The sequence below is a fragment of the Oncorhynchus keta genome, chromosome 17, assembly GCF_023373465.1.
Source record: "Oncorhynchus keta strain PuntledgeMale-10-30-2019 chromosome 17, Oket_V2, whole genome shotgun sequence".
NCBI lineage: Eukaryota > Metazoa > Chordata > Actinopteri > Salmoniformes > Salmonidae > Oncorhynchus > Oncorhynchus keta.
Genome location: NC_068437.1, coordinates 55,209,420 through 55,237,138, shown reverse-complemented (window position 1 = coordinate 55,237,138; position 27,719 = coordinate 55,209,420). Strand labels below are relative to the sequence as shown.

General features: G+C 48.6%; 2 protein-coding genes and 2 long non-coding RNA genes across 5 annotated transcripts in view; 1 reads left to right on the top strand and 3 right to left on the bottom strand.

The window, feature by feature from the left end:
* Nucleotides 1-2,277: 2,277 nt before the first annotated feature.
* LOC127908475 (involucrin-like) lies at nucleotides 2,278-5,991 on the bottom strand. The gene is made up of 3 exons (XM_052467030.1): nucleotides 5,987-5,991; nucleotides 4,403-4,591; nucleotides 2,278-4,066 (listed from the first exon to the last, which is right to left on the bottom strand). The coding sequence occupies exons 1-3, from the start codon at nucleotides 5,989-5,991 to the stop codon at nucleotides 3,349-3,351; spliced, it is 912 nt and encodes a 303-aa protein (XP_052322990.1). The 3' UTR covers nucleotides 2,278-3,348.
* A 1,706-nt stretch (nucleotides 5,992-7,697) lies between these two features.
* On the bottom strand, nucleotides 7,698-9,104 carry LOC127908374 (uncharacterized). The gene is made up of 2 exons (XR_008067048.1): nucleotides 8,956-9,104; nucleotides 7,698-8,881 (listed from the first exon to the last, which is right to left on the bottom strand). It is a non-coding gene; the product is annotated as an uncharacterized LOC127908374 (long non-coding RNA).
* Nucleotides 8,501-9,095, top strand: LOC127908373 (uncharacterized). The gene is made up of 3 exons (XR_008067047.1): nucleotides 8,501-8,649; nucleotides 8,687-8,908; nucleotides 8,946-9,095. It is a non-coding gene; the product is annotated as an uncharacterized LOC127908373 (long non-coding RNA).
* A 1,291-nt stretch (nucleotides 9,105-10,395) lies between the features above and the next one.
* LOC118378873 (tumor protein p53-inducible protein 11-like) overlaps nucleotides 10,396-27,719 on the bottom strand; it is a 119,623-nt gene continuing 102,299 nt past the window's right edge. For both annotated transcript variants that reach the window (XM_052466577.1, XM_052466579.1), the window contains 5 exons: nucleotides 25,625-25,683; nucleotides 25,460-25,508; nucleotides 22,622-22,718; nucleotides 10,954-11,055; nucleotides 10,396-10,596 (listed from right to left, as the gene is read on the bottom strand). In XM_052466577.1, the coding sequence (XP_052322537.1) occupies nucleotides 10,460-10,596; nucleotides 10,954-11,055; nucleotides 22,622-22,718; nucleotides 25,460-25,508; nucleotides 25,625-25,683 (444 nt within the window). In that variant the 3' untranslated portion in view covers nucleotides 10,396-10,459. The remainder of the gene's footprint in view (nucleotides 10,597-10,953; nucleotides 11,056-22,621; nucleotides 22,719-25,459; nucleotides 25,509-25,624; nucleotides 25,684-27,719) is intronic.

Genomic DNA, 27,719 nt, shown 5'->3' with positions numbered 1-27,719 from the left:
GATCCCACAACAAAGTCTAAGATTTCACATCACCTTCAGTTACCGTCTGTTAAGACATGTCGACGGAAAGGACCACACACACACACACACTTCTCTTTAGTATTAGTTAACAGTTTGTCGATTCATTTCCGTTCAACGTGTGGTTTTAACCCACAGCTTCCTGTTTGCATAGTAACCACAAGCCTATTGAAGGGTAGGCTCCGTTGAATGCTTAGTTCCCAGAGCTGCCAACCAAGTCATAAAGGTAAAACTGGCAAGGATTCACCTTGACTGAAGGGCACCCCCGGCGATATCCACAGAGAGAGGGGGGGCAAAACTCCAGTGAGTTGACTTACTGCATGTGGGTATACATCAGGTTAGGCCTGTACAGTAGTAGAAATAACCTACCACATTTCCTGCATAAGGCATTATCCTCTCTGGTCTCCTTCCTGGGTTACGTTGGGTGGGTGTGGCTATGGAGTCTCTGGTCCAATTCAGGAAGTGTTATGGTGTTATTATAAAAGTTGTTACGGTCTGTCCTTACTGTAATTGCTACTGTTTCAGTAAAAAATAAATAAAAAGAGCTGTGTAGAAAGTCAACGTGAACTTTGAAACCTCACAGGAGATGTGATTCACCTATTGCTTTTCTGATGGGACTGTTGACATCATTTATATATTATATATATTATTTAGAGTTGATGAAAAGCAAAAGGACAATTCAGAAAAACTTATCAACAGTAAAGTTTATTTTATTTTTTAGGTCAAGCCTTCACCACAGGTAGTGTGTGTGTGTGTGTGTGTGTGTGTGTGTGTGTGTGTGTGTGTGTGTGTGTGTGTGTGTGTGTGTTGCATGACGAGGCTCAAGAAGAACACATTTTACAACATACACTACAAGTATGTGGACACCTGGTCATCGAACATTTCATTCCAAAATCATGGGGATTAATATGGAGATGGCCCCTCCCTCCTTTTCTGCTGTAACAGCCCCCACTCTTCTGGGAAGTCAGAACGTGGCCGTGAGGACTTGCTTCCATTCAGCCACTAAGAGCATTAGTACGGTCGGGCACTGGATGTTGGGCGATTAGGCCTGGGTCGCAGTCGGCGTTCCAATTCATGTCAAAATATGAGGTTGAGGTCAGGGCCTTCTACAGGCTAGTCAAGTTCTTCCACGCCGATCTCGACAAAACATTTCTGTATGGACCTCGCTTTATGCACTGATGCATTGTCATGCAGAAACAGGAAAGGGCCTTCCCCAAACTGTTGCCAAAAAGTTGGAAGCACAGAATCGTCTAGAACATCATTTTATGCTGTAGCATTAAGATTTCCCTTCACTGGAACTGAGGGGCCTGAACCATGAAAAACAGCCCGAAGGACATTATTCCTCCTCCACCAAACTTTACAGTTGTCAATACGCATTGGGGCAGGTAGCGTTCTCCTGGATTCCGCCAAACCCAGATTCTTCTGTCGGACTGCCAGATTGTTGAAGCGTGATTCATCACTCCAGAGAATGCGTTTCCACTGCTCCAAAGTACAATGGCGGCTTTTGTAAGACTGATCTGCCATGGAAACCCATTTCATGAAGCTCCCGACGGACAGTTATTATGCCGTCTTTGATTCCAGAGGCCGTTCGACGTGAGTGTTCCAACCGAGGACAGAGGAATTTGACATGCTATGTGCGCTTCAGCACTCGGCCGACCCGTTCTGTGGATTTTGTGTGGACTACCACCTCGCGGCTGAGCCGTTGTTGCTCCTAGACGTTTCAGCACTTAAAGTTGACCAGGGCAGCTCTAGCAGGACAGAAATATTACAAACTGACTTGTTGGAATGTATGACGGTGCCACGTTGAAAGTCACTGAGCTCTTTAGTAAAAGGCCATTCTACTGCTAATGTTTGTCTATGGAGATTGCATGGCTGCGTGCTCGATTTTATACACCCGTCAGCAACGGGTGTGGCTGAAATAGCCGAATCCACTAATTGGAAGGGGTGTCCATATTCACTAAAGTATAATTCATGACAAACTTCGCAGAATAAAACACGACAGGAGTCTCCAAAATGAACAAATTATTTCTTTATTTCCAACTAAAACAATGGAAATCCGTAACATATTTCTAATTTGAGGTACAATATAATGCGTCCACATGAAAAAACTAAAAACAAACAGTATTGATCATGTTCTGTAATGAGCTGTCAGCTGAAAGCCCCAGGTCAGCTGAAAGCCCCGGGTCAGCTGAAAGCCCCCGTCCAGCTGAAAGCCCCCGTCCAGCTGAAAGCCCCCGTCCAGCTGAAAGCCCCAGGTCAGCTGAAAGCCCCAGGTCAGCTGAAAGCCCCGGGTCAGCTGAAAGCCCCCGTCCAGCTGAAAGCCCCCGTCCAGCTGAAAGCCCCCGTCCAGCTGAAAGCCCCAGTCAGAACACATTACTGAAATAGAGTTCTCTTTACAGAGCACCACCTCTCTTAATCTGTCCTCCATCTATCCCTCCCTCCCCACCAAAATAAGTAGCTCTTTGGTCATTTCAACATTTTTTTTAACTTCATAATTACCATGTTTGCCAGATAGGGAGGGCCTGCTGTATAGGCCAGGGACACAGAGTCAAGGAGGAGTGCTGACTACTCATTAAACACTGTGAAAGGGATACTTACTAGTGTGTGTGTGTCTCATCTGTGCTATACCGTGCAGTACAGTAACCATGGGAACAAGCAACATCGGGCCTGCCTTGCAGCACTCACGGAACCACAAAACCGACAACCACTAGAGAACCAGGACTTTACAACCTTCTCAGACAGGACTCAACATGGTCATTTACCCTCGTATGGGCATCATGCGCTTCTTTCTCACTGTAACACATCTGTGTTTTCTATCCAGCACAATGAGAGACAGACTTCCATTCTGAGCGTGTAGATTTTGTTAAGACATACAGCAAGGACTGTAGATGTGAGCTGTGGGAAAAGAGGGTAAGTGGATTGGTTGACAACATTTCCTAAAAATTCCTCTCAAAGCCCATTGGAGGAGAGGATCCAATGTCCCTCCCTCGGACCTCCTCGTCAAATGAGCTTAGAAAGGAATTGAGGAAGGAAACATTTCACAGCAATTAACATTTTCAGACAGAGCCAAGATGTGGTGTGGATTCACAGATCCGGACTGGGAATCCAGTTAGACTAGAGCAGTGGTTTCTCTCCTTCGGGGACCCCGACTTCTCCACATTTTGTTGTAGCCCTGAACTTGCTCACCAGAATCAGGGCTTGGTAATTGGATAACAAGAGTTCCGAGACAGACTCTGGAATAGTTAAAATACATGGAAGTGAGTCACGAGGTTCAGAATCCACTGGTAGAGGGGAAAATGTGCTTACTATGGACTGAGATATGTGGTCATCTCACCTAGCTGTCTGAAGATTAATGTCCTGACTATGACTGGTCCACCTAGCTATCTGAAGATGAATGTCCTGACTATGACTGGTCCACCTAGCTATCTGAAGATTAATGTCCTGACTATGACTGGTCCACCTAGCTATCTGAAGATTAATGTCCTGACTATGACTGGTCCACCTAGCTATCTGAAGATGAATGTCCTGACTATGACTGGTCCACCTAGCTGTCTGAAGATGAATGTCCTGACTATGACTGGTCCACCTAGCTATCTGAAGATGAATGTACTGACTATGACTGGTCCACCTAGCTGTCTGAAGATGAATGTCCTGACTATGACTGGTCCACCTAGCTGTCTGAAGATGAATGTCCTGACTATGACTGGTCCACCTAGCTGTCTGAAGATGAATGTCCTGACTATGACTGGTCCACCTAGCTATCTGAAGATTAATGTCCTGACTATGACTGGTCCACCTAGCTGTCTGAAGATGAATGTCCTGACTATGACTGGTCCACCTAGCTGTCTGAAGATTAATGTCCTGACTATGACTGGTCCACCTAGCTGTCTGAAGATGAATGTCCTGACTATGACTGGTCCACCTAGCTGTCTGAAGATTAATGTCCTGACTATGACTGGTCCACCTAGCTGTCTGAAGATGAATGTCCTGACTATGACTGGTCCACCTAGCTGTCTGAAGATGAATGTCCTGACTATGACTGGTCCACCTAGCTGTCTGAAGATGAATGTCCTGACTATGACTGGTCCACCTAGCTGTCTGAAGATGAATGTCCTGACTATGACTGGTCCACCTAGCTGTCTGAAGATGAATGTCCTGACTATGACTGGTCCACCTAGCTATCTGAAGATGAATGTACTGACTATGACTGGTCCACCTAGCTGTCTGAAGATGAATGTCCTGACTATGACTGGTCCACCTAGCTGTCTGAAGATTAATGTCCTGACTATGACTGGTCCACCTAGCTGTCTGAAGATGAATGTCCTGACTATGACTGGTCCACCTAGCTATCTGAAGATGAATGTACTGACTATGACTGGTCCACCTAGCTATCTGAAGATGAATGTACTGACTATGACTGGTCCACCTAGCTATCTGCAGATTAATGTCCTGACTATGACTGGTCCACCTAGCTATGGGAAGGCAGAGATCACGTGAAAAATACAGAAACAACTCCACCACGCACAAACATAGAAATATAATATATCTCCCCGTTTTGCCAGAACTATAATAGCTTCATTCTGTTCATGACTAACACCCATTTTGTCACCATTGACTCTACTGTGTTATTGACTGTGTATTTTGTTTATTCCATGTGTAACTCTGTTGTATGTGCTGTGCTTTATCTTGGCCAGGTCGTTGTAAATGAGAACTTGTTCTCAACTGGCCTACCTGGTTAAATAAAGGTGTTCCCAACTGGCCTACCTGGTTAAATAAAGGTGTTCTCAACTGGCCTACCTGGTTAAATAAAGGTGTTCCCAACTGGCCTACCTGGTTAAATAAAGGTGTTCTCAACTGGCCTACCTGGTTAAATAAAGGTGTTCTCAACTGGCCTACCTGGTTAAATAAAGGTGTTCTCAACTGGCCTACCTGGTTAAATAAAGGTGTTCTCAACTAGCCTACCTGGTTAAATAAAGGTGTTCTCAACTGGCCTACCTGGTTAAATAAAGGTGTTCTCAACTGGCCTACCTGGTTAAATAAAGGTGTTCTCAACTGGCCTACCTGGTTAAATAAAGGTGTTCTCAACTAGCCTACCTGGTTAAATAAAGGTGTTCTCAACTAGCCTACCTGGTTAAATAAAGGTGTTCTCAACTGGCCTCCCTGGTTAAATAAAGGTGTTCTCAACTGGCCTACCTGGTTAAATAAAGGTGTTCTCAACTGGCCTCCCTGGTTAAATAAAGGTGTTCTCAACTGGCCTACCTGGTTAAATAAAGGTGTTCTCAACTAGCCTACCTGGTTAAATAAAGGTGTTCTCAACTGGCCTCAATGGTTAAATAAAGGTGTTCTCAACTGGCCTACCTGGTTAAATAAAGGTGTTCTCAACTAGCCTACCTGGTTAAATAAAGGTGTTCTCAACTGGCCTACCTGGTTAAATAAAGGTGTTCTCAACTGGCCTACCTGGTTAAATAAAGGTGTTCTCAACTAGCCTACCTGGTTAAATAAAGGTGTTCTCAACTGGCCTCCCTGGTTAAATAAAGGTGTTCTCAACTGGCCTACCTGGTTAAATAAAGGTGTTCTCAACTAGCCTACCTGGTTAAATAAAGGTGTTCTCAACTGGCCTACCTGGTTAAATAAAGGTGTTCTCAACTAGCCTACCTGGTTAAATAAAGGTGTTCTCAACTGGCCTACCTGGTTAAATAAAGGTGTTCTCAACTAGCCTACCTGGTTAAATAAAGGTGTTCTCAACTAGCCTACCTGGTTAAATAAAGGTGTTTTCAACTGGCCTACCTGGTGAAATAAAGGTGTTCTCAACTGGCCTCCCCGGTTAAATAAAAGTGAAATTTAAAAAATTAAGAATTAACACGTTGGTCATGCATGATCACACCTTTGTGTACTACTAGTATAAAATGTGCTACAAAAAATATATATATTTACAGGTGCCATATTTCAGTACACAAATGGACTATACCGCATGCGATTAACTAACATCAAAACACCACAAGTCCATATACAGCACATTCAGAAAGTATTCAGACCCCTTGATATTTTCCCACATTGTTACAGCCTTATTCTAAAATGGATTAAATAAATATATTTCATTAACTACACACAATACCCCATAATGCAGTGCACTTCATAATGACAAAGCAAAAAAAAAGTACATTTAAATTTTTTTAGAATCGTTCACAAATTAAACTAAATATTCAGACACTTTGCTATGAGACTCGAAATTGAGCTCATGTGCATCCTGTTTTCATTGATCATCCTTGGAGCCACAGTTGACAGTGCATGTCAAAGCAAAAACCATGCCACGAGGTCGAAGGAATTGTGGGTAGAGCTCCGAGACAGGATTGTGTCAAGGCACAGATCTGGGGAAGGGTACCAAAACATTTATTCAGCATTGAAGGTCCCCAAGAACACAATGGCCTCCATCATTCTTAAAATGGTGGAAGCTAGGAACCACCAATACTCTTCCTAGAGCTGGCCGCCAGGCCAAACCAAGCAATCGAGGGAGAAGGACCTTGGTCAGGGAGGTGACCAAGAAACGATGGTCACTCTGACAGAGCTCCAGAGTTCCTCTGTGGAGATGGGAGAACCTTCCAGAAAGACAACCATCTCTGCAGCACTCCATCAATCAGTCCTTTATGGTAGAGTGGCCAGACTCCTCAGTAAAAGGCACTTGTAAGCACGCTTGGAGTTTGCCAAAAGGCGCCTAAAGACTTCGACCATGAGAAAAAATATTCTCTGGTCTGATGAAACCAAGATTGAACTCTTTGGCCTGAATGCCAAGCTTCACGTCTAGAGGAAACCTGTCACCATCCCTACGGTGAAGCATGGGGCGGCAGCATCATGCTGTGGGGATGTTTTTCAGCGGCAGGGACTGGGAGACTATTCAGGATCGAGGGAAAGATGAACGGAGCAAAGTACAGAGAGATCCTTGATGAAAGGTCCTGAGGGCTCTGGAGCAGGTTGAGACTGGGGTGAAGGTTCACCTTCCAAGAGGACAATGACCCTAAGCACACAGCCAAGAAAACGCAGGAGTGTCTTCAGGACAGGTCTCTGAATGTCCTTGAGTGGACCAGCCAGAGCCCGGACTTGAATCCGATCAAACATCGAGAGATCTGAAAATAGCTGTGCAGCGACGCGCCCCATCCAGCCTGACAGAGCTTGAGAGGATCTGCAGAGAAGAATGGGAGAAACACCCCAAATACAGGTGTGACAAGCTTGTAGCGTCCTACCCAAGACTGCTTCAGGTGCTTCAACAAAGTACTGAGAAAAGGGTCTGAATTATTATTGAAATGTGATATTTTGTATATTTAATCAAATGTGTCAATTTAAAATAAACAGTTTTTGCTATTTCATTATGGGGTATTGTGATGTCATTATGGGGTATTGTGATGTCATTATGGGGTATTGTGATGTCATTATGGGGTATTGTGATGTCATTATGGGGTAGTGTGTGTAGATTGATGAGGGGGGGGGGGCATTTCATACATTTTAGAATAAGGCTGTAACGTTGCAAAATGTGGAAAAAGTCAAGGGGTCTGAATACTTTCCAAATGCAGGGCTTAGACCCCAGACACAGCAAGTTACACAACATTAAAATGACATCTCCTTAAATCCCAGAATGGAACTTTAGAACCTGTTAGGTTGAAAATAACGACATCACACCGCAGTGATACAGTATATGGCTACTTTTATTTACATGTATCAAGTGAAGTGGATGTTGGTTGGTGACTGTTCTTTGAAAAGTTTAAGGCAAAGACTACAGATAGATATGGTGTGTATAAAACTTGTGCCGTTGTCACCAATAAAGAGGATCCTGACTAACACTGGCACGCTCTGCTGGTCACATCGAAAGTACACCGTAAAAAATAAAACAAATGTCCTTCTCTCTCTACATAAACCATCTTGACATCAACCATGAACACACAAAAGAGATCATCTGTAACCAGATGGCTGTAGGGGTCAAATCTAAAATGTTATTGGTCACATGCTTTGTAAACAAACAGGTGTAGACCGACAGTGAAATGCTTCCTTTAAATCCCCTGTTATTTATGAAACATGTGACATTATGTTCAAGTTAAACTTTTGTATAAATACTAAATATTTCAGTGTAATTATACAGTAGGCTGATTGATGGTGGCAAGTGACAATTAGCGTTTTTCAAAGTTCTAGATCTTGAAAACTTGATTGCTGCACTGCAAAACATTTTTTGGGGGACTGTATCAACAGTGGACGAATGAAACGAATACAACAAAATATCATGTTGGGAGTGGAATTGACCTTCAAGTCAAACTTGCCGAATTAGAAAGGGGGTCATATCCCTGTAAAATGACTATTCCCGACGCGCTTCATATCGTCAGCTCGCCCTCAATATCACGTTAGAGGATGAGGCATCTCTATCATGTACAGTATGCGTTCTCTATGCCCATTGGACAGACTGAGACCTCCCTGTGTTCTGACGCAGCATTAAGAACAGACAGTATATATATCTAGATGCTGATCCACACATTATACCGGTCTGTCAGCTGGACAATGGCTTCACCATGAGCAGGTCTGATCACCTTTCAGTTTAGAGACAAGGGCAGCAGGTCTGATCACCTTTCAGTTTAGAGACAAGGGCAGCAGGTCAGATCACCTTTCAGTTTAGAGACAAGGGCAGCAGGTCTGATCACCTTTCAGTTTAGAGACAAGGGCAGCAGGTCTGATCACCTTTCAGTTTAGAGACAAGGGCAGCAGGTCTGATCACCTTTCAGTTTAGAGACAAGGGCAGCAGGTCTGATCACCTTTCAGTTTAGAGACAAGGGCAGCAGGTCTGATCACCTTTCAGTTTAGAGACAAGGGCAGCAGGTCTGATCACCTTTCAGTTTAGAGACAAGGGCAGCAGGTCAGATCACCTTTCAGTTTAGAGACAAGGGCAGCAGGTCTGATCACCTTTCAGTTTAGAGACAAGGGCAGCATGTCAGATCATATAAATAGAACACGGTCGACTTGAAATGTCTGTTCTAGATATTTTATTTGAATTAGTGCGATTCCGTTTTACTGTACCGCTCTGCCTTACCAGCAGTCTACCTATAGCGGACATTCTGCTGGTTAAATGAACAGCTGAACGAAACAGATAAACACGAGAAAGAGAGACACACAGACAGAGACAGAGAGACACACAGACAGAGACAGAGAGACACACAGACAGAGACAGAGAGACACACAGACAGAGACAGAGAGAGAGACAGACAGAGAGACACAGATAAACATGAGACAGAGACACACAGACAGAGACAGAGAGACAGAGAGACAGAGAGACAGAGACAGAGAGAGACAGAGAGAGACAGAGAGAGACAGAGAGACAGAGAGAGACAGAGAGAGACAGAGAGAGAGACAGAGAGAGACAGAGAGAGACAGAGAGAGACAGAGAGAGACAGAGAGAGACAGAGAGAGGCAGAGAGACAGAGAGCAAAGATATCCAGGTTTCACCTTAGTGCACAGGAGCAATAACAATGTCACCAACCAACCAACACCATAAAAATGGAACATCTTTAAACTAACAAACTCTTTGTCCTTGAGCCTTCAGTATATTCAAACTGAAACTACCAAAAGATCACATTTGAACAACAAAAACAAAAAAACCATTCAAATGATACTAATACAGTATAGTGTTTTAAATTACTCTGTACATCTTGGAACGGTCCCCCCCAAAAAAGCTACTTATTTCCTATACAGTGCACTACTTTCATCAGGGCCCATACGACTCTACTTTTGCTCAAAAGGTAGTGCACTACATAGGGAATAGGTTGTTATTTGGGACGTAAGCACTAAGTCACGTGACTGGGCGGAAGGGAGATACTGTACAAGAAAAACATGACTTAAAATGAATACACACTTTTTTTTTTTTTTTTACACAGAACCCCCCTACACACACGAGTAGAGTACAGTGTTTGGAGGACGACAACAATCACCCAGTTCACAATCAGACCCTTTCTCATTTCCATATAGAGAACAAATGAGACTACCATTTGTGGGAGGTGATGTGGGGGGGGCGGGGCTTATCAGGGAATCACCTCCCGTCCCCCCCCACCTCCCTGATAAGCCCCGCATCACCTCCCTGATAAGCCCCGCCCCCACATCACCTCCCTGATAAGCCCCGCCCCCACATCCCTGACCAGAAAGGTAGAACGTTATACATGTAATGTATAGATCTGCCATGCTGGTTTGTCATGTAGAACTGTGAATAATGTCAGCTCTACACATTACATTACTAGCTGCGACATTGTGAACATTTCGCTTCATTCAATAAACCCCAGCTTAAATATCTGAAAGTACCCACCCACCCCCCCCCAGACAACCTAACTCAGCCGAGCCCCCCCCCCCCCGTGGACTCAGTCCCCTCCCCTCCCTGCTCTCAGATCATCTTGGCTCGTCCTCTCTCCTCCCCTCCATCTCAGATCTTCTTGGCTCGTCCTCTCCCCAGGTGGTAGTAATAGAAGAGAGTGACCAGGAGGAAGAGCACCCGGCTGAGGAGGAGGAGGACGGCAGAGTTGGGCAACGAGCCCATCTCCACCAGGGTGACAGACGTAACTGCAACAAGACAGGGTTGAGACGACAGTAAAACAAAAATAACAATAAAACTCTGTCTCTCTCTCACATAAAGAGACGGACTGACTGATAGATAACGGACGACACTCTGTCATGGAGATATAATCCCTCATCTGTAATAACTATGACGTTTCAACAGCGGTATCTGAGCCAGACTCCAAACAGTACTACTACGTCTCCAACACTAGAGGGCGCCGTTAGCGTATTACACAATCTGATTGGACAGCATGACATAGAGCAATAAGGCTCATTGTAGAATAATATATACGGTAATAGGTTTGCAGCATAAGCATGAATTTATATATTAAATACCAATATGAAAATAATGTGTGCTCTCACCTAAAAACTGGACAGCAAAGTAGCATGCCTCACTGAGCAGAGTCCATTGAATGATAACCTTCTCCTGTGTATACACACCATTCCACAAGATGAGGGATAGACCTGGAGGGGGGGGGGGGTCAGAGGTCATGGGTTATAGTTTAGTCCATTGAATGATAACCTTCATTGATAGACCTGGAGGGGGGTCAGAGGTGATAACCCATTGAATGATAACCTCTCCTGTGTATACACACCATTCCACGAGATGAGGGATAGACCTGGAGGGGGGTCAGAGGTCATGGGTTATAGTTTAGTCCATTGAATGATAACCTTCTCCTGTGTATACACACCATTCCACAAGATGAGGGATAGACCTGGAGGGGGGTCAGAGGTCATGGGTTATAGTTTAGTCCATTGAATGATGACCTTCTCTTGTATACACACCATTCCACAAGATGAGGGACCATTCCAGAGGTCAGAGGTCAAGATTGAATGATAACCTTCTCCTGGTATACACCATTCCACAAGATGAGAACTGTGGGATAGTTTAGTCCATTGAATGATGACCTTCTCCTGTGTATACACACCATTCCACAAGATGGGGGACAGAACTGTGGGAGGAAATGCCATCGGTCAGAGGTTAGGGGTCAAAGAGGTCACGGTAGACGGGCCAAATGGAATGGAGACATTACTATCCCAAATCTAAATAAATCTGGTTCTTCATTCACTGGACATTCTACATCAAGCTGAAAACTATACCCCCAAATGGTATGGAGACATTACTATCCCAAATCTAAATAAATCTGAAAACTATACCCCCATCTTCATTCACTGGACATTCTACATCAAGCTGAAAACTATACCCCCATCTACATTCTTCATAAATCTGAAAACTATACCCCCATCTACATTCTTCATAAATCTGAAAACTATACCCCCATCTACATTCTTCATAAATCTGAAAACTATACCCCCATCTTCATTCACTGGACATTCTACATCAAGCTGAAAACTATACCCCCATCTACATTCTTCATAAATCTGAAAACTATACCCCCATCTACATTCACTGGGCATTCTTCATAACACCTATCTACATACGATATCAACAAAAACTTAATTTCAGGACTCATGTTATCATCCATAATCTAGAATCTAGACAGTCAGGTCCAGGGCCGGTCCACCTTGGGTTGGGGGCCCCCTAGAGGGAGGGAGGTTTTTGCCATGGGAGATTGGGTTGGGGGCCCCCTAGAGGGAGGGAGGTTTTTGCCATGGGAGATTGGGTTGGGGGCCCCCTAGAGGGAGGGAGGTTTTTGCCATGGGAGATTGGGTTGGGGGCCCCCTAGCGAGATCTCTCCATAAAGACCTTAGTAGTCGCAGGGTAATTTCACTATTTCTCCATAAATGACCTTTAAAGAGGTCAACATTCGCAAGGCAGCTGGGCAGATGGATTACCAGGTCGTGTACTCAGAGTATGTGCGGACTAACTGGCAAGTGTCTTCAATGACATTTCCAACCTCTCCCTGACCGAGTCTGTAATACCTACATGTTTCAAGCAGACCACCATAAAAGTGAAGGTAACCTGCCTAAATGACTACCGCCCCGTAACACTCACGTCGGTAGCCATGAAGTGCTTTGAAAGGCTGGTCATGTCTCACATAAACACCATTATCCCGGAAACCCTAGACCCACACCAATTCGCGTACCGCCACAACAGATCCACAGATGATGCAATCTCAATCAATCTCCACACTGCCCACTGGACCTGAGACTGGGGTGAAGGTTCACTTTCCAACAGGACAACGACCCTAAGCACACAGTCAAGACAATGCTGGAGAGGCTTCGGGACAAATCTCCGAACGTCCTTAAGTGGCCCAGCCAGAGCCCGGACTTGAACCCGATCAAACATCTCTGGAGAAAACTGAAACCATCTGTGCAACGACCCTCCCCATCCAACCTGACAGAGCTTGAGAGGATCTGCAGAGAAGAATGGGAGAAACAACCCAAATACAGGTGTGACAAGCTTGTAGCGTCAGAAAGATGAGGCTGTAAAGGGTAAAGGGTCTGAATACTTAAGGTTGTAAACGCAACAAAATGTGGAAAAAGTCAAGGGGTCTGAATACTTTCTGAATGCACTGTATGTTCTCAGGACCGTCTGAAATGTCCCAAATCTATTTCTAGGAAGGACAAAAAACAGTGTCAAAGACACCAGTCACCCAAGTCATTAACGAGTCACTTTACCCCTACCTACGTGTGCAAATGACCTCACCTAACCTGTACCCCTGAAACATTGACTCGGTAGCCCCTGTACAGAACCTCATTATTGTTATGTAATTTTATTGTGTTACTTTTTATTAAAATTTATTTTATTTAGCAAATATTTTCTTAACTATTTCTTGAATTGCATTGTGGGTTAAGGGCTTTTCAGTAAGCATTTCACAGTAAGGTCTACTACACCTGTTGTATTCAGCATTTCACTGTAAGGTCTACTACACCTGTTGTATTTAGCATTTCACTGTGAGGTCTACTATACCTGTTGTATTCAGCATTTCACTGTGAGGTCTACTACACCTGTTGTATACAGCATTTCTCTGTAAGGTCTACTACACCTGTTGTATTCATCATTTCACTGTAAGGTCTACTACACCTGTTGTATTCAGCGCCTGTAAATAATACAATTTGATTCCATAATGACCTCAGTGATCCCAGGTTAATGTCACTACCTCTCCATGAAGACCACACAGTGGGATTTATGTTCATCTCTTGTTATATAAACCTTACTAGATCTATCTCTCTCTACTTTTCTGTCTATGGTGTGACACCATAACCTGTTAAGAGAAACAGACCTGGGTTCAACTTTTGAGACAAATTAATTAGTTCTACGGTGCCAGGCAAGCTCAAGTAAAACATAGCTAAAACTATTTGAAAGAAAACAAATACTATTTGAACCCTGAAGGGAACAGGACCACCGCCAACCCAACATTAAATGACTGACTTGACATGATTTATTGTCAAATGAACGCGACTATAATAATCAATTCTCATCTTCAATACAATTCCTGTGGCGTGGAGGGGTGGTAACGGAGAGGAGGGGTGGTGACGGAGAGGAGGGGTGGTGACGGAGAGGAGCGGTGGTGACGGAGAGGAGGGGTGGTAACGGAGAGGAGGGGTGGTAACGGAGAGGACCGGTGGTAACGGAGAGGAGTGGTGGTAACGGAGAGGAGGGGTGGTAACGGAGAGGAGGGGTGGTAACGGAGAGGAGGGGTGGTAACGGAGAGGAGGGGTGGTAACGGAGAGGAGGGGTGGTAACGGAGAGGAGGGGTGGTAACGGAGAGGAGGGGTGGTAACAGTGAGAAGAAGGGGTGGTAACTGAGAGGAGGGGTGGTAACAGAGGAGGACCCGGTGGTGACGAAGAGGACCGGTGGTGACGGAGAGGACCGTGGTAACGGAGAGGACCGGTGGTAACGGAGAGGAGGGGTGGTAACGGAGAGGGGTGGTGGTAACGGAGAGGGGTGGTGGTAACGGAGAGGAGTGGTGGTAACGGAGAGGAGGGGTGGTAACGGAGAGGAGGGGTGGTAACGGAGAGGACCGGTGGTAACGGAGAGGACCGGTGGTAACGGAGAGGACCAGTGGTAACGGAGAGGAGGGGTGGTAACGGAGAGGACCAGTGGTAACCAGTGGAGAGGACCAGTGGTAACGGAGAGGACCAGTGGTAACGGAGAGAGGAGGGGTGGTAGAGAGGACCAGTGGAGAGGAGGTGGTAACGGAGAGGACCAGTGGTGACGGAGAGGACCAGTGGTAGACGGAGAGGACCAGTGGTGACGGAGAGGACCAGTGGTGACGGAGAGGACCAGTGGTGACGGAGAGGACCAGTGGTGACGGTGAGACCAGTGGTAACGGAGAGGACCAGTGGTAACGGAGAAGGAGGGGTGGTAACGGAGAGAGGACCAGTGGTAACGGAGAGGACCAGTAGTAGACAGAGAGGACAGTGGTAGCCAGAGAGGACCAGTGGTAGACGGAGAAGGACCAGTGGTAGCGAGAAGAGGACCGGTGGTAGACGGAGAGGACCGTGGTGACGGAGAGGACCGGTGGTGACGGAGAGGACCGTGGTAACGGAGAGGAGGGGTGGTAACGGAGAGACCAGTGGTAACGGAGGAGGAAGGTGGTAACGGAGAGGACCAGTGGTGACGGAGAGAGGACCAGTGGTGACGGAGAGGACCAGTGGTGACGGAAGAGACCAGTGGTGACGGAGAGGACCAGTGGTAACGGAGAGGACCAGTGGTAACAGAGAGACCAGTGGTAACGGAGAGACCAGTAGTGACGGAGAGAGACCAGTGGTAGCCAGAGAGGACCCAGTGGTAGCGGAGAGAGACCCAGTGGTAGACGGAGAGGACCCAGTGGTAGCCGGAGAGGACGGAGAAAGAGACCGGTAGTAGCGGAGAGGACCGGTGGTAGACGGAGAGGACCGGTGGTAGCGGAAGAGACCAGTGGTAGACGGAGAGGACCAGTAACGGTGACCAGAGAGGACCAGTGGTAACGGAGAAGGAGGTGGTAACGGAGAGGACCAGTGGTAACGGAGAGGACCAGTAGTAACGGAGAGAGAGGGTGGTAACGGAGAGAAGACCAGTGGTGACGGAGAAGGACCAGTGGTGACGGAGAGGACCAGTGGTGAGAGAGAGCCAGTGGTAACGGAGAGGACCAGTAGTGACGGAGAGAACCAGTGGTGACGGAAGAGGACCAGTGGTAGACGGAGAAGGACCAGTGGTAGCGGAGAACCAGTGGTGACGGAGAGAACCAGTGGTAACGGAGAGGACCAGTGGTGACGGAGAGGAGACCAGTGGTGACGGAGAGGACCAGTGGTGACGGAGAGGACCAGTGGTGACGGAAAGGAAGGGTGGTAACGGAGAGGAGGGGTGGTGGTAACGGAGAAGGAGAACCAATGTAACGAGAAGGAGACCAGTGGTAACGGAGAAGGACCGGTGGTAACGAGAAGACCGGTAAGTAACGGAGAGAACCAGTGGTAACGAGAAGACCAGTGGTAACGGGAGAGGACCGGTGGTAGCGGAGAGAGACCGGTGGTAACGGAGAAGAACCAGTGTAACGGAGAGGAGGTGGTAAAGAGAGAGACCAGTGGTACGGAAGAGGACCAGTAGAAGAAGAGACCAGTGGTAACAGAGAAGAACCAGTGGTGACGGAGAAGGACCAGTGGTGACGGAGAGAACCAGTGGTGAAGGAAGAGACCAGTAGTGACGGAGAGGACCGTGGTAACGGAGACCCAGGAGTTGCAACAGAGAAGAAGACCAGTAGGTAATAGGAGAGGACCAGTGGTAACGTGGAGAGAAGAGGACCGGTGGTAACGGAGAAGAGACCAGTAGGTGAGTAGGAGAGACCGGTGTAGCAGAGAGAGAACCAGTAGTAGCGGAGAAGACCAGTGGTAACGGAGAGAACCAGTAGTGACGGAAGAACCAGTGGTGACGGAGAGGAGGGGTAGTAACGCAGAAGAGGACCAGTAGGTAGCCACGAAGAACCCCAGTAGTAGACAGAGAAGGAAGTAGTAGAGAGAGAGACCAGTGGTAGCGGAGAGGACCAGTGGTGAGCAGAGAGAGAGACCAGTAGTAGACGGAGAGGACCAGTGGTAGACGGAGAGGACCAGTGGTAACGGAGAGATGGGTAGTAACGGAGAGGGACCGTGGTAGACGGAGAGGACCAGTGGTGACGGAGAGAGACCAGTAGTACAGAGAAGAGACCAGTGGTAGACGGAGAGGACCGTGGTAACGGAGAGGAGGGGTGGTAACGAGAGGACCAGTGGTAACGGAGAGGAAATAGTGGTAACGGAGAGGACCAGTGGTAAACGGAGAGGAGGGGTGGTAACGGAGAGGACCAGTGGTAACGGAGAGGAGGGGTGGTAACGGAGAGGAACCGTGGTAGACAGAGAGAACCGGTAGTGACGGAGAAGAACCAGTGGTAACGGAGAAGAGGTGGTAGACGGAGAGACCGGTGGTAGCGGAGAGGACCAGTGGTAACGGGTGAAGAAGGGGTGGTAACGGAGAGAAGACCAGTGGTAATGGAGAAGAACCCAGTAACGGAGAAGAGACCAGTAGTAACGGAGAAAGACCAGTAGTAGCGAAGAGGACCAGTGGTAGAGAGGACCAGAGAAGAGACCGGTAGTAGCAGAGAAGAGGACCGGTGGTAGCGGAGAGGACCAGTGAGTAGAAGAGACAGTGGTAGAGGAGACCAGTGGTAGACGAAGAGGACCAGTGGTACGGAGAGGACCAGTGGTAGCAGAGAGAGAACCAGTGGTGACGGAGAAGAGACCAGTGGTGACGGAGAAAGACCAGTGGTGACGGAGAGGACCAGTGGTGACGAGAGAGGACCAGTAGTAGACGAGAAGAGACCAGTAGTAGCGGAGAGGACCCAGTGGTACAGAGAAAGAAAGACCGGTAGTAGCGAGAGAAAGACCAGTAGTAGCGAGAAGAGACCAGTGGTAGACGGAGAGGAACGGGGTGGTAACCAGAGAAGGAGGGGTAGTAACGGAGAGGAGGGGTGGTAACGGAGAGGAGGGGGTGGTAACGGAGAGGAGGGGTGGTAACGGAGAGGACCAGTGGTAACGGAGAAGGACCGGTGGTGATAGAGGACCGGGTGGTGAGAGAGGACCGGTGGTAACGGAGAAGGACCGGTGGTAACGGAGAGGACCAGTAGTAGACGGAGAAAGGACCAGTGGTAACGGAGAGGACCAGTGGTAACGGAGAGGACCAGTGGTGACGGAGAGAGACCAGTGGTAACGGAGAGGACCAGTGGTGACGGAGAGACCAGTGGTGACGGAGAGGAACCAGATGGTAACGAGAGAAGGACCAGTAGTGACGGAGAGGACCAGTGGTAACGGAGAGGAGGGTGGTAACGGAAGAGGACCAGTGGTGACGGAGAGGACCAGTGGTGAGAGAAGGACCAGTAGTGACGGAGAGGACCAGTGGTACAGAGAGGACCAGTAGTAGCGGAGAGACCAGTGGTAGCGGAGAGGACCGTGGTAACGGAGAGGAGGGTTGGTAACGGAGAGACCAGTGGTAATGGAGAGGACCAGTAGTAACGGAGAAGACCAGTGGTAACAGAGAGGACCCGAGTAACGGAGAAGGACCGGTGGTAGCGGAGAAGACCAGTGGTGACGGAGAGGAGGGGTGGTAACGAGAAGGGGTGGTAACGGAGAAGGACCGGTGGTAACGGAGAGGACCGGTGGTAACGAAGAGGACCGGTGGTAACGGAGAAGGACCAGTGGTAACGGAGAGGACCAGTATATGACGGAGAGGACCAGTGGTAATGGAGAGAGACCAGTGGTAGACGGGAGAGGACCAGTAGTGACGGAGAGGAGGAAGGGCAGTGGTAGCAGAGAGGACCGGTGGTAGACGGAGAGACCGTGGTGACGGAGAAGGAGGGGTGGTAACGGAGAGGAGGGGTGGTAACGGAGAGGAGGGGTGGTAACCGAGAGGACCCAGTGACGGAGACGACCAGTGGTACGGAGAGGACCAGTGGTAACGGAGAGGACCAGTGGTAGCGGAGAGGAAGGGTGGTGGTAACGGAGAGGACCAGTGGTAGGACGGAGAAGGACCAGTGGTGACGGAGAAGGACCAGTGGTAACGAGGAGGAGGTGGTGACAGAGAGGACCAGTGGTGACGGAGAGGACCAGTGGTGAGAGAGAACCAGTGGTGAGAGGACCAGTGGTGACGGAGAGGAGAGGGTGGTAACGGAGAGGAGGGGTGGTAACGGACAGGAGGGGTGGTAACGGAGAGGAGGGGTGGTAACGGAGGTGAGGAGGTGGTGAAGAGGACCAGTGCGAGAGGAGGGGTGGTAACGGAGAGGAGGGTGGTAACGGAGAGGAGGTAACGGAGTGGTAACGGAGAGGACCGGTGGTAACGGAGAGGACCGGTGGTAACGAGAGAGGACCGGTGGTAAAGGAGAGGACCCAGTGGTGACGGAGAGAGACCGGTGGTAACGGAGAGACCAGTGGTAACGGAGAGGACCAGTGGTAACGAAGAGACCAGTGGTAAGAAGAGACCAGTGGTGACGGAGAAGAGACCAGTAGTGACGGAGAAGGACCAGGTAGGGTAAACGGAGAGAAGAGACCAATGGTGACGAAGAGGACCAGTAGTAGACAGAGAGAACCAGTGGTGACAGAGAACCAGTAGTACGAGAGGACCAGTAGTAGCGAGAAGAACCAGTGGTAGGAGAAAAGGGACCAGTGGTGAGAGAAGAAGGAGGGTTGGTAATAGAGACCAGTAAGAGAGGACCAGTAGTAATGAAGAACCCAGTGGTAACAGAGAAAGACCAGTAAGGTGAAGAAAGACCGGTAGTAGCAGAGAAGGACCGGTAGTAGCAGGAGAGACCAGTGGTGACGGAGAGGACCAGTGGTAACGGAGAGACCAGTGGTGACGGAGAGGACCGAGTGGAGAGGACCAGTGGTAGACGGAGAGAACCAGTAAATGAGGACCAGTGTAATGTAACGGAGAAGAACCGTAGTAGGAGAGGACCCAGTAGTAGACGGAGAGGACCAGGGTGGTAACGCAGGAGAGACCAGTGGTAACAGAGAAGGACCAGTGGTAACGAAGAGGACCCGGTAAGTGGTAGACGGAGAAGGAGAGACCAGTGGTGCAGGAGAAAGACCAGTGGTGACGAAGAGGACCGGTGGTAACAGAGAGGAACCAGTGGTAGTAGAGAGGACCAGTGGTAGACAGAAGAGGACCAGTGGTAGAGGAGAGGACCAGTGGTAGACGGAGAGGAGGGGTGGTAACGGAGAGGACCGGTGGTAAGAGGACGGAATACGGAGAGAAGAACCAGTGGAGAACGGACCAGTGGTAGACCAGTGGTAACGGAGAAAGGACCAGTGGTGAGAGGACCAGAGAGGACCAGTGGTGACGGAAGGACCAGTGGTGACGGAGAGGACCAGTGGTAGCGGAGAGGACCAGTGGTAACGGGAGGTAACGGAACCCAGTGGTAACGAAGAGGGACCCAGTAAGGAAGACAGAAAGAGACCGGTAATGACGGAGAAGAGGGGTGGTAGTAGACGGAGAGAACCAGTGGTGACGGAGAAGACCAGTGTGAGAAGAGGACCAGTGGTGACGGAGAAAGGACCAGTGGTGACGGAGAGGAAGAGACAGTAGTAACGGAGAGGAACCAGGGTAATACGAAGAGGAGGGGTGGTAACGGAGAAGGACCCAGTGGTAACGGAGAGGACCGGTAAACGGAGAGGACAGTGGTAACGGAGAGACCAGTAGTAACAGGAAGAACCAGTGGTAACGGAGAAGAACCCAGTAGTAACGGAGAGACCGTGGTGACGGAGAGGACCAGTGGTAACGGAGAAGAACCGTAGTGGAGACCCGGTAGTAGCAGAGAGAGAACCAGTAGTAACGGAGAGGACCAGTAGGTGAACGGAGAGGACCAGTAGTAACGGAGAAGAGACAGTGGTAACGAAAGAACCGTAGTAGTAGAGAGGACCGTGGTGAAAGAGACCGTGGTAGACGGAGAGAGACCGGTGGTAGACGGAGAGAACCCAGTAGTAGAGAGAACCGAGACCGTGGTACAGAAGAGGACCCAGTGGTAGACGGAGAAGACCGGTGGTAGACGGAGAAGACGGAGAGGACAGTAGTGACGGAGTAGCGGAGAGGACCGGTGGTGACGGAGAGGACCGGTGGTGACGGAGAGGACCGGTGGTGACGGAGAGGACCAGTGGTAACGGAGAGGACCAGTGGTGACGGAGAGGAGGGGTGGTAACGGCGAGGACCAGTCAGTCTGTTGTCGAGCCTTTGGCACCAAAGAACTGTCTACGATGTCTAATATATATATATATATATTTTTTTTAACCTTTATTTACTCACCGGACTGAGGTACCAGGGGTGTATTCATTACATGACGTAAGTTGTAAAACATTTTGCAACAGACTGTTTACTCCAAATGGAAAATGTTTTGCAATGAAACCAAGTTGTTGTTTTTTTAATACATTTTGGTAGGTCCTCACGTTTTTTTTGTTTGTTTGTTTTTTACCTTTATTTAACCAGGCAAGTCAATTAAAGAACAAATTCTTATTTTCAAGTAGGGCCTAGTAGGGCCAGTGGGTTAACTGGCCTAGGAACAGTGGGTTAACTGGTCTAGGAACAGTGGGTTAACTGGCCTAGGAACAGTGGGTTAACTGGTCTAGGAACAGTGGGTTAACTGGTCTAGGAACAGTGGGTTGACTGGCCTAGGAACAGTGGGTTAACTGGCCTAGGAACAGTGGGTTAACTGGCCTAGGAACAGTGGGTTAACTGGTCTAGGAACAGTGGGTTAACTGGCCTAGGAACAGTGGGTTAACTGGTCTAGGAACAGTGGGTTAACTGGTCTAGGAACAGTGGGTTAACTGGCCTAGGAACAGTGGGTTAACTGGTCTAGGAACAGTGGGTTAACTGGTCTAGGAACAGTGGGTTAACTGGTCTAGGAACAGTGGGTTAACTGGTCTAGGAACAGTGGGTTAACTGGCCTAGGAACAGTGGGTTAACTGGTCTAGGAACAGTGGGTTAACTGGTCTAGGAACAGTGGGTTAACTGGTCTAGGAACAGTGGGTTAACTGGCCTAGGAACAGTGGGTTAACTGGCCTAGGAACAGTGGGTTAACTGGCCTAGGAACAGTGGGTTAACTGGTCTAGGAACAGTGGGTTAACTGGTCTAGGAACAGTGGGTTAACTGGTCTAGGAACAGTGGGTTAACTGGCCTAGGAACAGTGGGTTAACTGGCCTAGGAACAGTGGGTTAACTGGCCTAGGAACAGTGGGTTAACTGGTCTAGGAACAGTGGGTTAACTGCCTGTTCAAGGGCAGAACGACAGATTTGTACCTTGTCAGCTCGGGGGTTTGAACTTGCAACCTTTCGGTTACTAGTCCAACGCTCTAACCACTAGGCTACCCTGCCGCCTAACGTGCACTCTATGACGACTCAAACTACAGTGAGTCACGTGCACTCTCTGACGACTCAAACTACAGTGAGTCACGTGCACTCTATGACGACTCAAACTACAGTGAGTCACGTGCACTCTCTGACGACTCAAACTACAGTGCACTCTCTGACGACTCAAACTACAGTGAGTCACGTGCACCTTCTTGACGACTCAAACTACAGTGCACTCTCTGACGACTCAAACTACAGTGAGTCACGTGCACCTTCTTGACGACTCAAACTACAGTGAGTCACGTGCACTCTCTGACGAATCAAACTACAGTGAGTCACGTGCACTCTCTGACGAATCAAACTACAGTGAGTCACGTGCACTCTCTGACGAATCAAACTACAGTGAGTCACGTGCACTCTATGACGACTCAAACTACAGTGAGTCACGTGCACTCTATGACGACTCAAACTACAGTGAGTCACGTGCACTCTCTGACGACTCAAACTACAGTGAGTCACGTGCACTCTCTGACGACTCAAACTACAGTGAGTCACGTGCACTAGTAATGTAGACGGGGAGAGAGACATGATGGCCTTGTATAAAGCATCCAATTTACACGGACATGTGGGAGGGACAGAGATGACACTAATATAGTGTGTGTGTGTGTGACAGTGTATACGTACCATATGCAGATGAACAGCACAAGGAAATAGCAGTGTGTGTGTGTGTGTGTGTGTGTGTGTGTGTGTGTGTGTGTGTGTGTGTGTGTGTGTGTGTGTACTGACTGAGTAGTGCTCCTCCATAGAGCCTGATGGAGATGCTGGTGTTGCTGATCTCTTCTTCAAACACCACCTCATAGAGCTGGTTGGGACACACCAGGGCCTGCAGAGAGAGAGGGCAACACTTATATACTACACAGCATGCACTATAGCAGGGGGGGGGGTGGCACTGTCTGTGTAAATACAGCCAGCTCCCCTCTCTCAACTACAGCCAGCTCCCCTCTCTCAACTACAGCCAGCTCCCCTCTCTCAACTACAGCCAGCTCCCCTCTCTCAACTACAGCCAGCTCCCCTCTCTCAACTACAGCCAGCTCCCCTCTCTCAACTACTGTTGTAGTAATACAATGGGGTATAGTTTCTGGTTAGGCAGCGATGCTCTGTGCAGCTGTGTTAACTAACGCTCCAAGAAAGCTAGTTCTGTTTATCCCAAAGTCACCAGGCTAGTTCCGCCAGCATTGAACAGAGGACAACTTCATTTACTATTATTTTTTATTTTTTTGTCTTCCTGTCCTCCCCCCCAGTAAGGCCATTCAGCTCCACTAGTAGATAATAATGAAGACAATTCAGCTCCACATTCAGGATGCAGACAAAGGCACAGCTGTTCCTCCCAGATAGCGTAGCCGTGTCCCCATAGAGAGATAGCGTAGCGGTGTCCCCATAGAGAGATAGCGTAGCCGTGTCCCCATAGAGAGATAGCGTAGCGGTGTCCCCATAGAGAGATAGCGTAGCGGTGTCCCCATAGAGAGATAGCGTAGCGGTGTCCCCATAGAGAGATAGCGTAGCGGTGTCCCCATAGAGAGATAGCGTAGCCGTGTCCCCATAGAGAGATAGCGTAGCCGTGTCCCCATAGAGAGATAGCGTAGCCGTGTCCCCATAGAGAGATAGCGTAGCCGTGTCCCCATAGAGAGATAGCGTAGCGGTGTCCCCATAGAGAGATAGCGTAGCGGTGTCCCCATAGAGAGATAGCGTAGCGGTGTCCCCATAGAGAGATAGCGTAGCCGTGTCCCCATAGAGAGATAGCGTAGCCGTGTCCCCATAGAGAGATAGCGTAGCCGTGTCCCCATAGAGAGATAGCGTAGCCGTGTCCCCATAGAGAGATAGCGTAGCCGTGTCCCCATAGAGAGATAGCGTAGCCGTGTCCCCATAGAGAGATAGAGTAGCCGTGTCCCCATAGAGAGATAGCGTAGCGGTGTCCCCATAGAGAGATAGCGTAGCCGTGTCCCCATAGAGAGATAGCGTAGCCGTGTCCCCATAGAGAGATAGCGTAGCCGTGTCCCCATAGAGAGATAGCGTAGCCGTGTCCCCATAGAGAGATAGCGTAGCCGTGTCCCCATAGAGAGATAGCGTAGCGGTGTCCCCATAGAGAGATAGAGTAGCGGTGTCCCCATAGAGAGATAGCGTAGTGGTGTCCCCATAGAGAGATAGCGTAGCGGTGTAGCGGTGTCCCCATAGAGAGATAGCGTAGCGGTGTCCCCATAGAGATAGTGTAGCGATATATTTTCATTTGTTTAACACTTTTTTGGTTACTACATGATTCCATATGTGTAATTTCATAGTTTTGAGGTCTTCGTTATAACCCACAGTTCCCTGGGGTGCTGAACACGTGGATGTTGATTAAGGCAGCCCCCCCCCCCTGCACCTCTCTGATTCAGAGGGGTTGGGTTAAATGTGGAAGACACATTTCAGTTGAATTCATTCAGTTGTACAACTGACTAGGTATCCCCCCCCCCTTTCCCTTAATTCTACAATGTAGAAAATAGTTTTAAATGTTTTTTTAAACCCTGGAATTTAGTAGGTGTCCAAACTTTTGACTGGTACTGTATATTTACCTTGACGGTGTGATGTTTAATGTAAAATACCCCCCGCCCCCTATAGTTCTAAACCGCTCCCCTGTGTTCTAAACCGCTCCCCTGTGTTCTAAACCGCTCCCCTGGGCTCTAAACCGCTCCCCTGTGTTCTAAACCGCTCCCCTGGGCTCTAAACCGCTCCCCTGTGTTCTAAACCGCTCCCCTGGGCTCTAAACCGCTCCCCTGTGTTCTAAACCGCTCCCCTGGGCTCTAAACCGCTCCCCTGGGCTCTAAACCGCTCCCCTGGGTTCTAAACCGCTCCCCTGTGTTCTAAAGCGCTCCCCTGTGGCTCTAAACCGCTCCCCTGGGCTCTAAACCACTCCCCTGTGCTCTAAACCGCTCCCTGGGCTCTGTTCTAAACCGCTCCCCTGGGTTCTAAAAAACCGCTCCCCTCTAAACCGTCTAAACCGCTCCCCTGGGCTCTAAACCGCTCCCCTGTGCTCTAAACCGCTCCCCTGTGTTCTAAACCCCCTGGGTTCTAAACCGCTCCCCTGGGCTCTAAACCGCTCCACTGGGCTCTAAAGCGCTCCCCTGGGCTCTAAAGCGCTCCCCTGGGCTCTAAAGCGCTCCCCTGTGTTCTAAACCGCTCCCCTGGGCTCTAAACCGCTCCCCTGGGCTCTAAACCGCTCCCCTGGGTTCTAAACCGTTCTAAACCGCTCCCCTGGGTTCTAAACCGTTCTAAACCGCTCCCCTGGGTTCTAAACCGTTCTAAACCGCTCCCCTGGGTTCTAAACCGCTCCCCTGTGTTCTAAACCGCTCCCCTGTGTTCTAAACCGCTCCCCTGGGTTCTAAACCACTCCCCTGGGTTCTAAACCGCTCCCCTGGGTTCTAAACCGCTCCCCTGGGTTCTAAACCGCTCCCATGGGTTCTAAACCGCTCCCCTGGGTTCTAAACCGCTCCCCTGGGTTCTAAATGGCCAATGTGACTCTCTGTACATCAGAATCATCATTGCAGAAAGTTTGAGCGTGGCTCAAACCCAGGTCATCGAGACACTCACCATCAAGGCCATAACTGTGAAGGCAAACGCAGAGATGGCGATCCAAAGCCTGTAGAGAGACAATTACATACAGAGATTGATTTACCCAAAAACTGCAATTAAAATAGACTGATCATCTGACAGTAAAATTATACCCCCCCCCCGTTCCCTGGTGTGTTCTCTCACCTTAGACCAACAGGCTCTCGCACCTGATACTTGATGTCATTCCCCAGCATCTGACTGAGCTGTGAGGAGAGAGAAAGAGAGAGACAGAAATAGAAAGAGCAGATCATTAAGACGTTTTCTAATTAGAGCTAGTTATAGGTCTATCGAGGAGGAACCTGACAAATTAAGAGGAAACAGACACCACATAAAATAAAATTAAAAACAAAACACACAGAAGCAGATGCCCCATCAACAAGGTCTTGGATTAATCACAAACTATATTTAACAGAAAAATCTAATTTAGCACTGATTAGCAATTAGCTCTTCATCACCCATACACACCACTCGTACACACACCCCATACGTCACAGACAAGGAATGGAGCTTTACATTGATAGAGTCCGCGCCCCCCCCAATGGGGACGTGGCCCGCGCCCCCCCAATGGAGACGTGGCCCGCGCCCCCCCAATGGGGACGTGGCCCGCGCCCCTCCAATGGGGACGTGGCCCGCGCCCCTCCAATGGGGACGTGGCCCGCGCCCCTAATGGGGACGTGGCCCGCGCCCCTAATGGGGACGTGGCCCGCGCCCCTAATGGGGACGTGGCCCGCGCCCCTCCAATGGGGACGTGGCCCGCGCCCCTAATGGGGACGTGGCCCGCGCCCCTAATGGGGACGTGGCCCGCGCCCCTAATGGGGACGTGGCCCGCGCCCCTAATGGGGACGTGGCCCGCGCCCCTAATGGGGACGTGGCCCGCGCCCCTAATGGGGACGTGGCCCGCGCCCCTAATGGGGACGTGGCCCGCGCCCCTAATGGGGACGTGGCCCGCGCCCCTAATGGGGACGTGGCCCGCGCCCCTAATGGGGACGTGGCCCGCGCCCCTAATGGGGACGTGGCCCGCGCCCCTAATGGGGACGTGGCCCGCGCCCCTAATGAGGATAACACAGATGATTGTTTAGTCATAAATGAACTGAATTCCATGCAGCATTGTGGAACCCAGTCAACACAGATGGCACGACATGAGTACATTTCATACCAAACATTTACAGAGCCAATGACTCATTACAGTAACTAACCCTAAACTGAAGACATGTGCAGTACACATGTTTCCCTGCAAAGTGTCTATAAATGCTATTAAAATTCACAGGATCCTTAAAAACAGACAAATAAAATCTACAGTATTAGTCGGATGTTTTGAATACAACAGGTATTACAGTGAAATGCTTACGAGTCCCTAACCAACAATGCAGTTTAAAAAAATATATATATATATATATATATATACACACAGTGCCTTGCGAAAGTATTTGGCCCCCTTGAACTTTGCGACCTTTTGCCACATTTCAGGCTTCAAACAAAGATAAAAAACATTTTTTTTTGTGAAGAATCAACAACAAGTGGGACACAATCATGAAGTGGAACGACATTTATTGGATATTTCAAACTTTTTTAACAAATCAAAAACTGAAAAATTGGGTGTGCAAAATTATTCAGCCCCCTTAAATTAATATTTTGTAGCGCCACCTTTTGCTGCGATTACAGCTGTAAGTCGCTTGGGGTATGTCTCTATCAGTTTTGCACATTCCTCCTTGCAAAACAGCTCGAGCTCAGTGAGGTTGGATGGAGTTTTCAGTTCTTTCCACAGATTCTCGATTGGATTCAGGTCTGGACTTTGACTTGGCCATTCTAACACCTGGATATGTTTATTTTTGAACCATTCCATTGTAGATTTTGCTTTATGTTTTGGATCATTGTCTTGTTGGAAGACAAATCTCTTCCCAGTCTCAGGTCTTTTGCAGACTCCATCAGGTTTTCTTCCAGAATGGTCCTGTATTTGGCTCCATCCATCTTCCCATCAATTTTAACTATCTTCCCTGTCCCTGCTGAAGAAAAGCAGGCCCAAACCATGATGCTGCCACCACCATGTTTGACAGTGGGGATGGTGTGTTCAGGGTGATGAGCTGTGTTGCTTTTTACGCCAAACATAACATTTTGCATTGTTGCCAAAAAGTTCAATTTTGGTTTCATCTGACCAGAGCACCTTCTTCCACATGTTTGGTGTGTCTCCCAGGTGGCTTGTGGCAAACTTTAAACACCACTTTTTATGGATATCTTTAAG

What these genes read in the sequence shown, in the direction of transcription:
- LOC127908475 (XM_052467030.1), bottom strand. An exon ending in ATTCATCTTCAGATAGCTAG is followed by an intron (nt 4,067 to 4,402) that starts GTGGACCAGTCA and finishes TCAGACAGCTAG; the next exon opens with GTGGACCAGTCATAGTCAGG.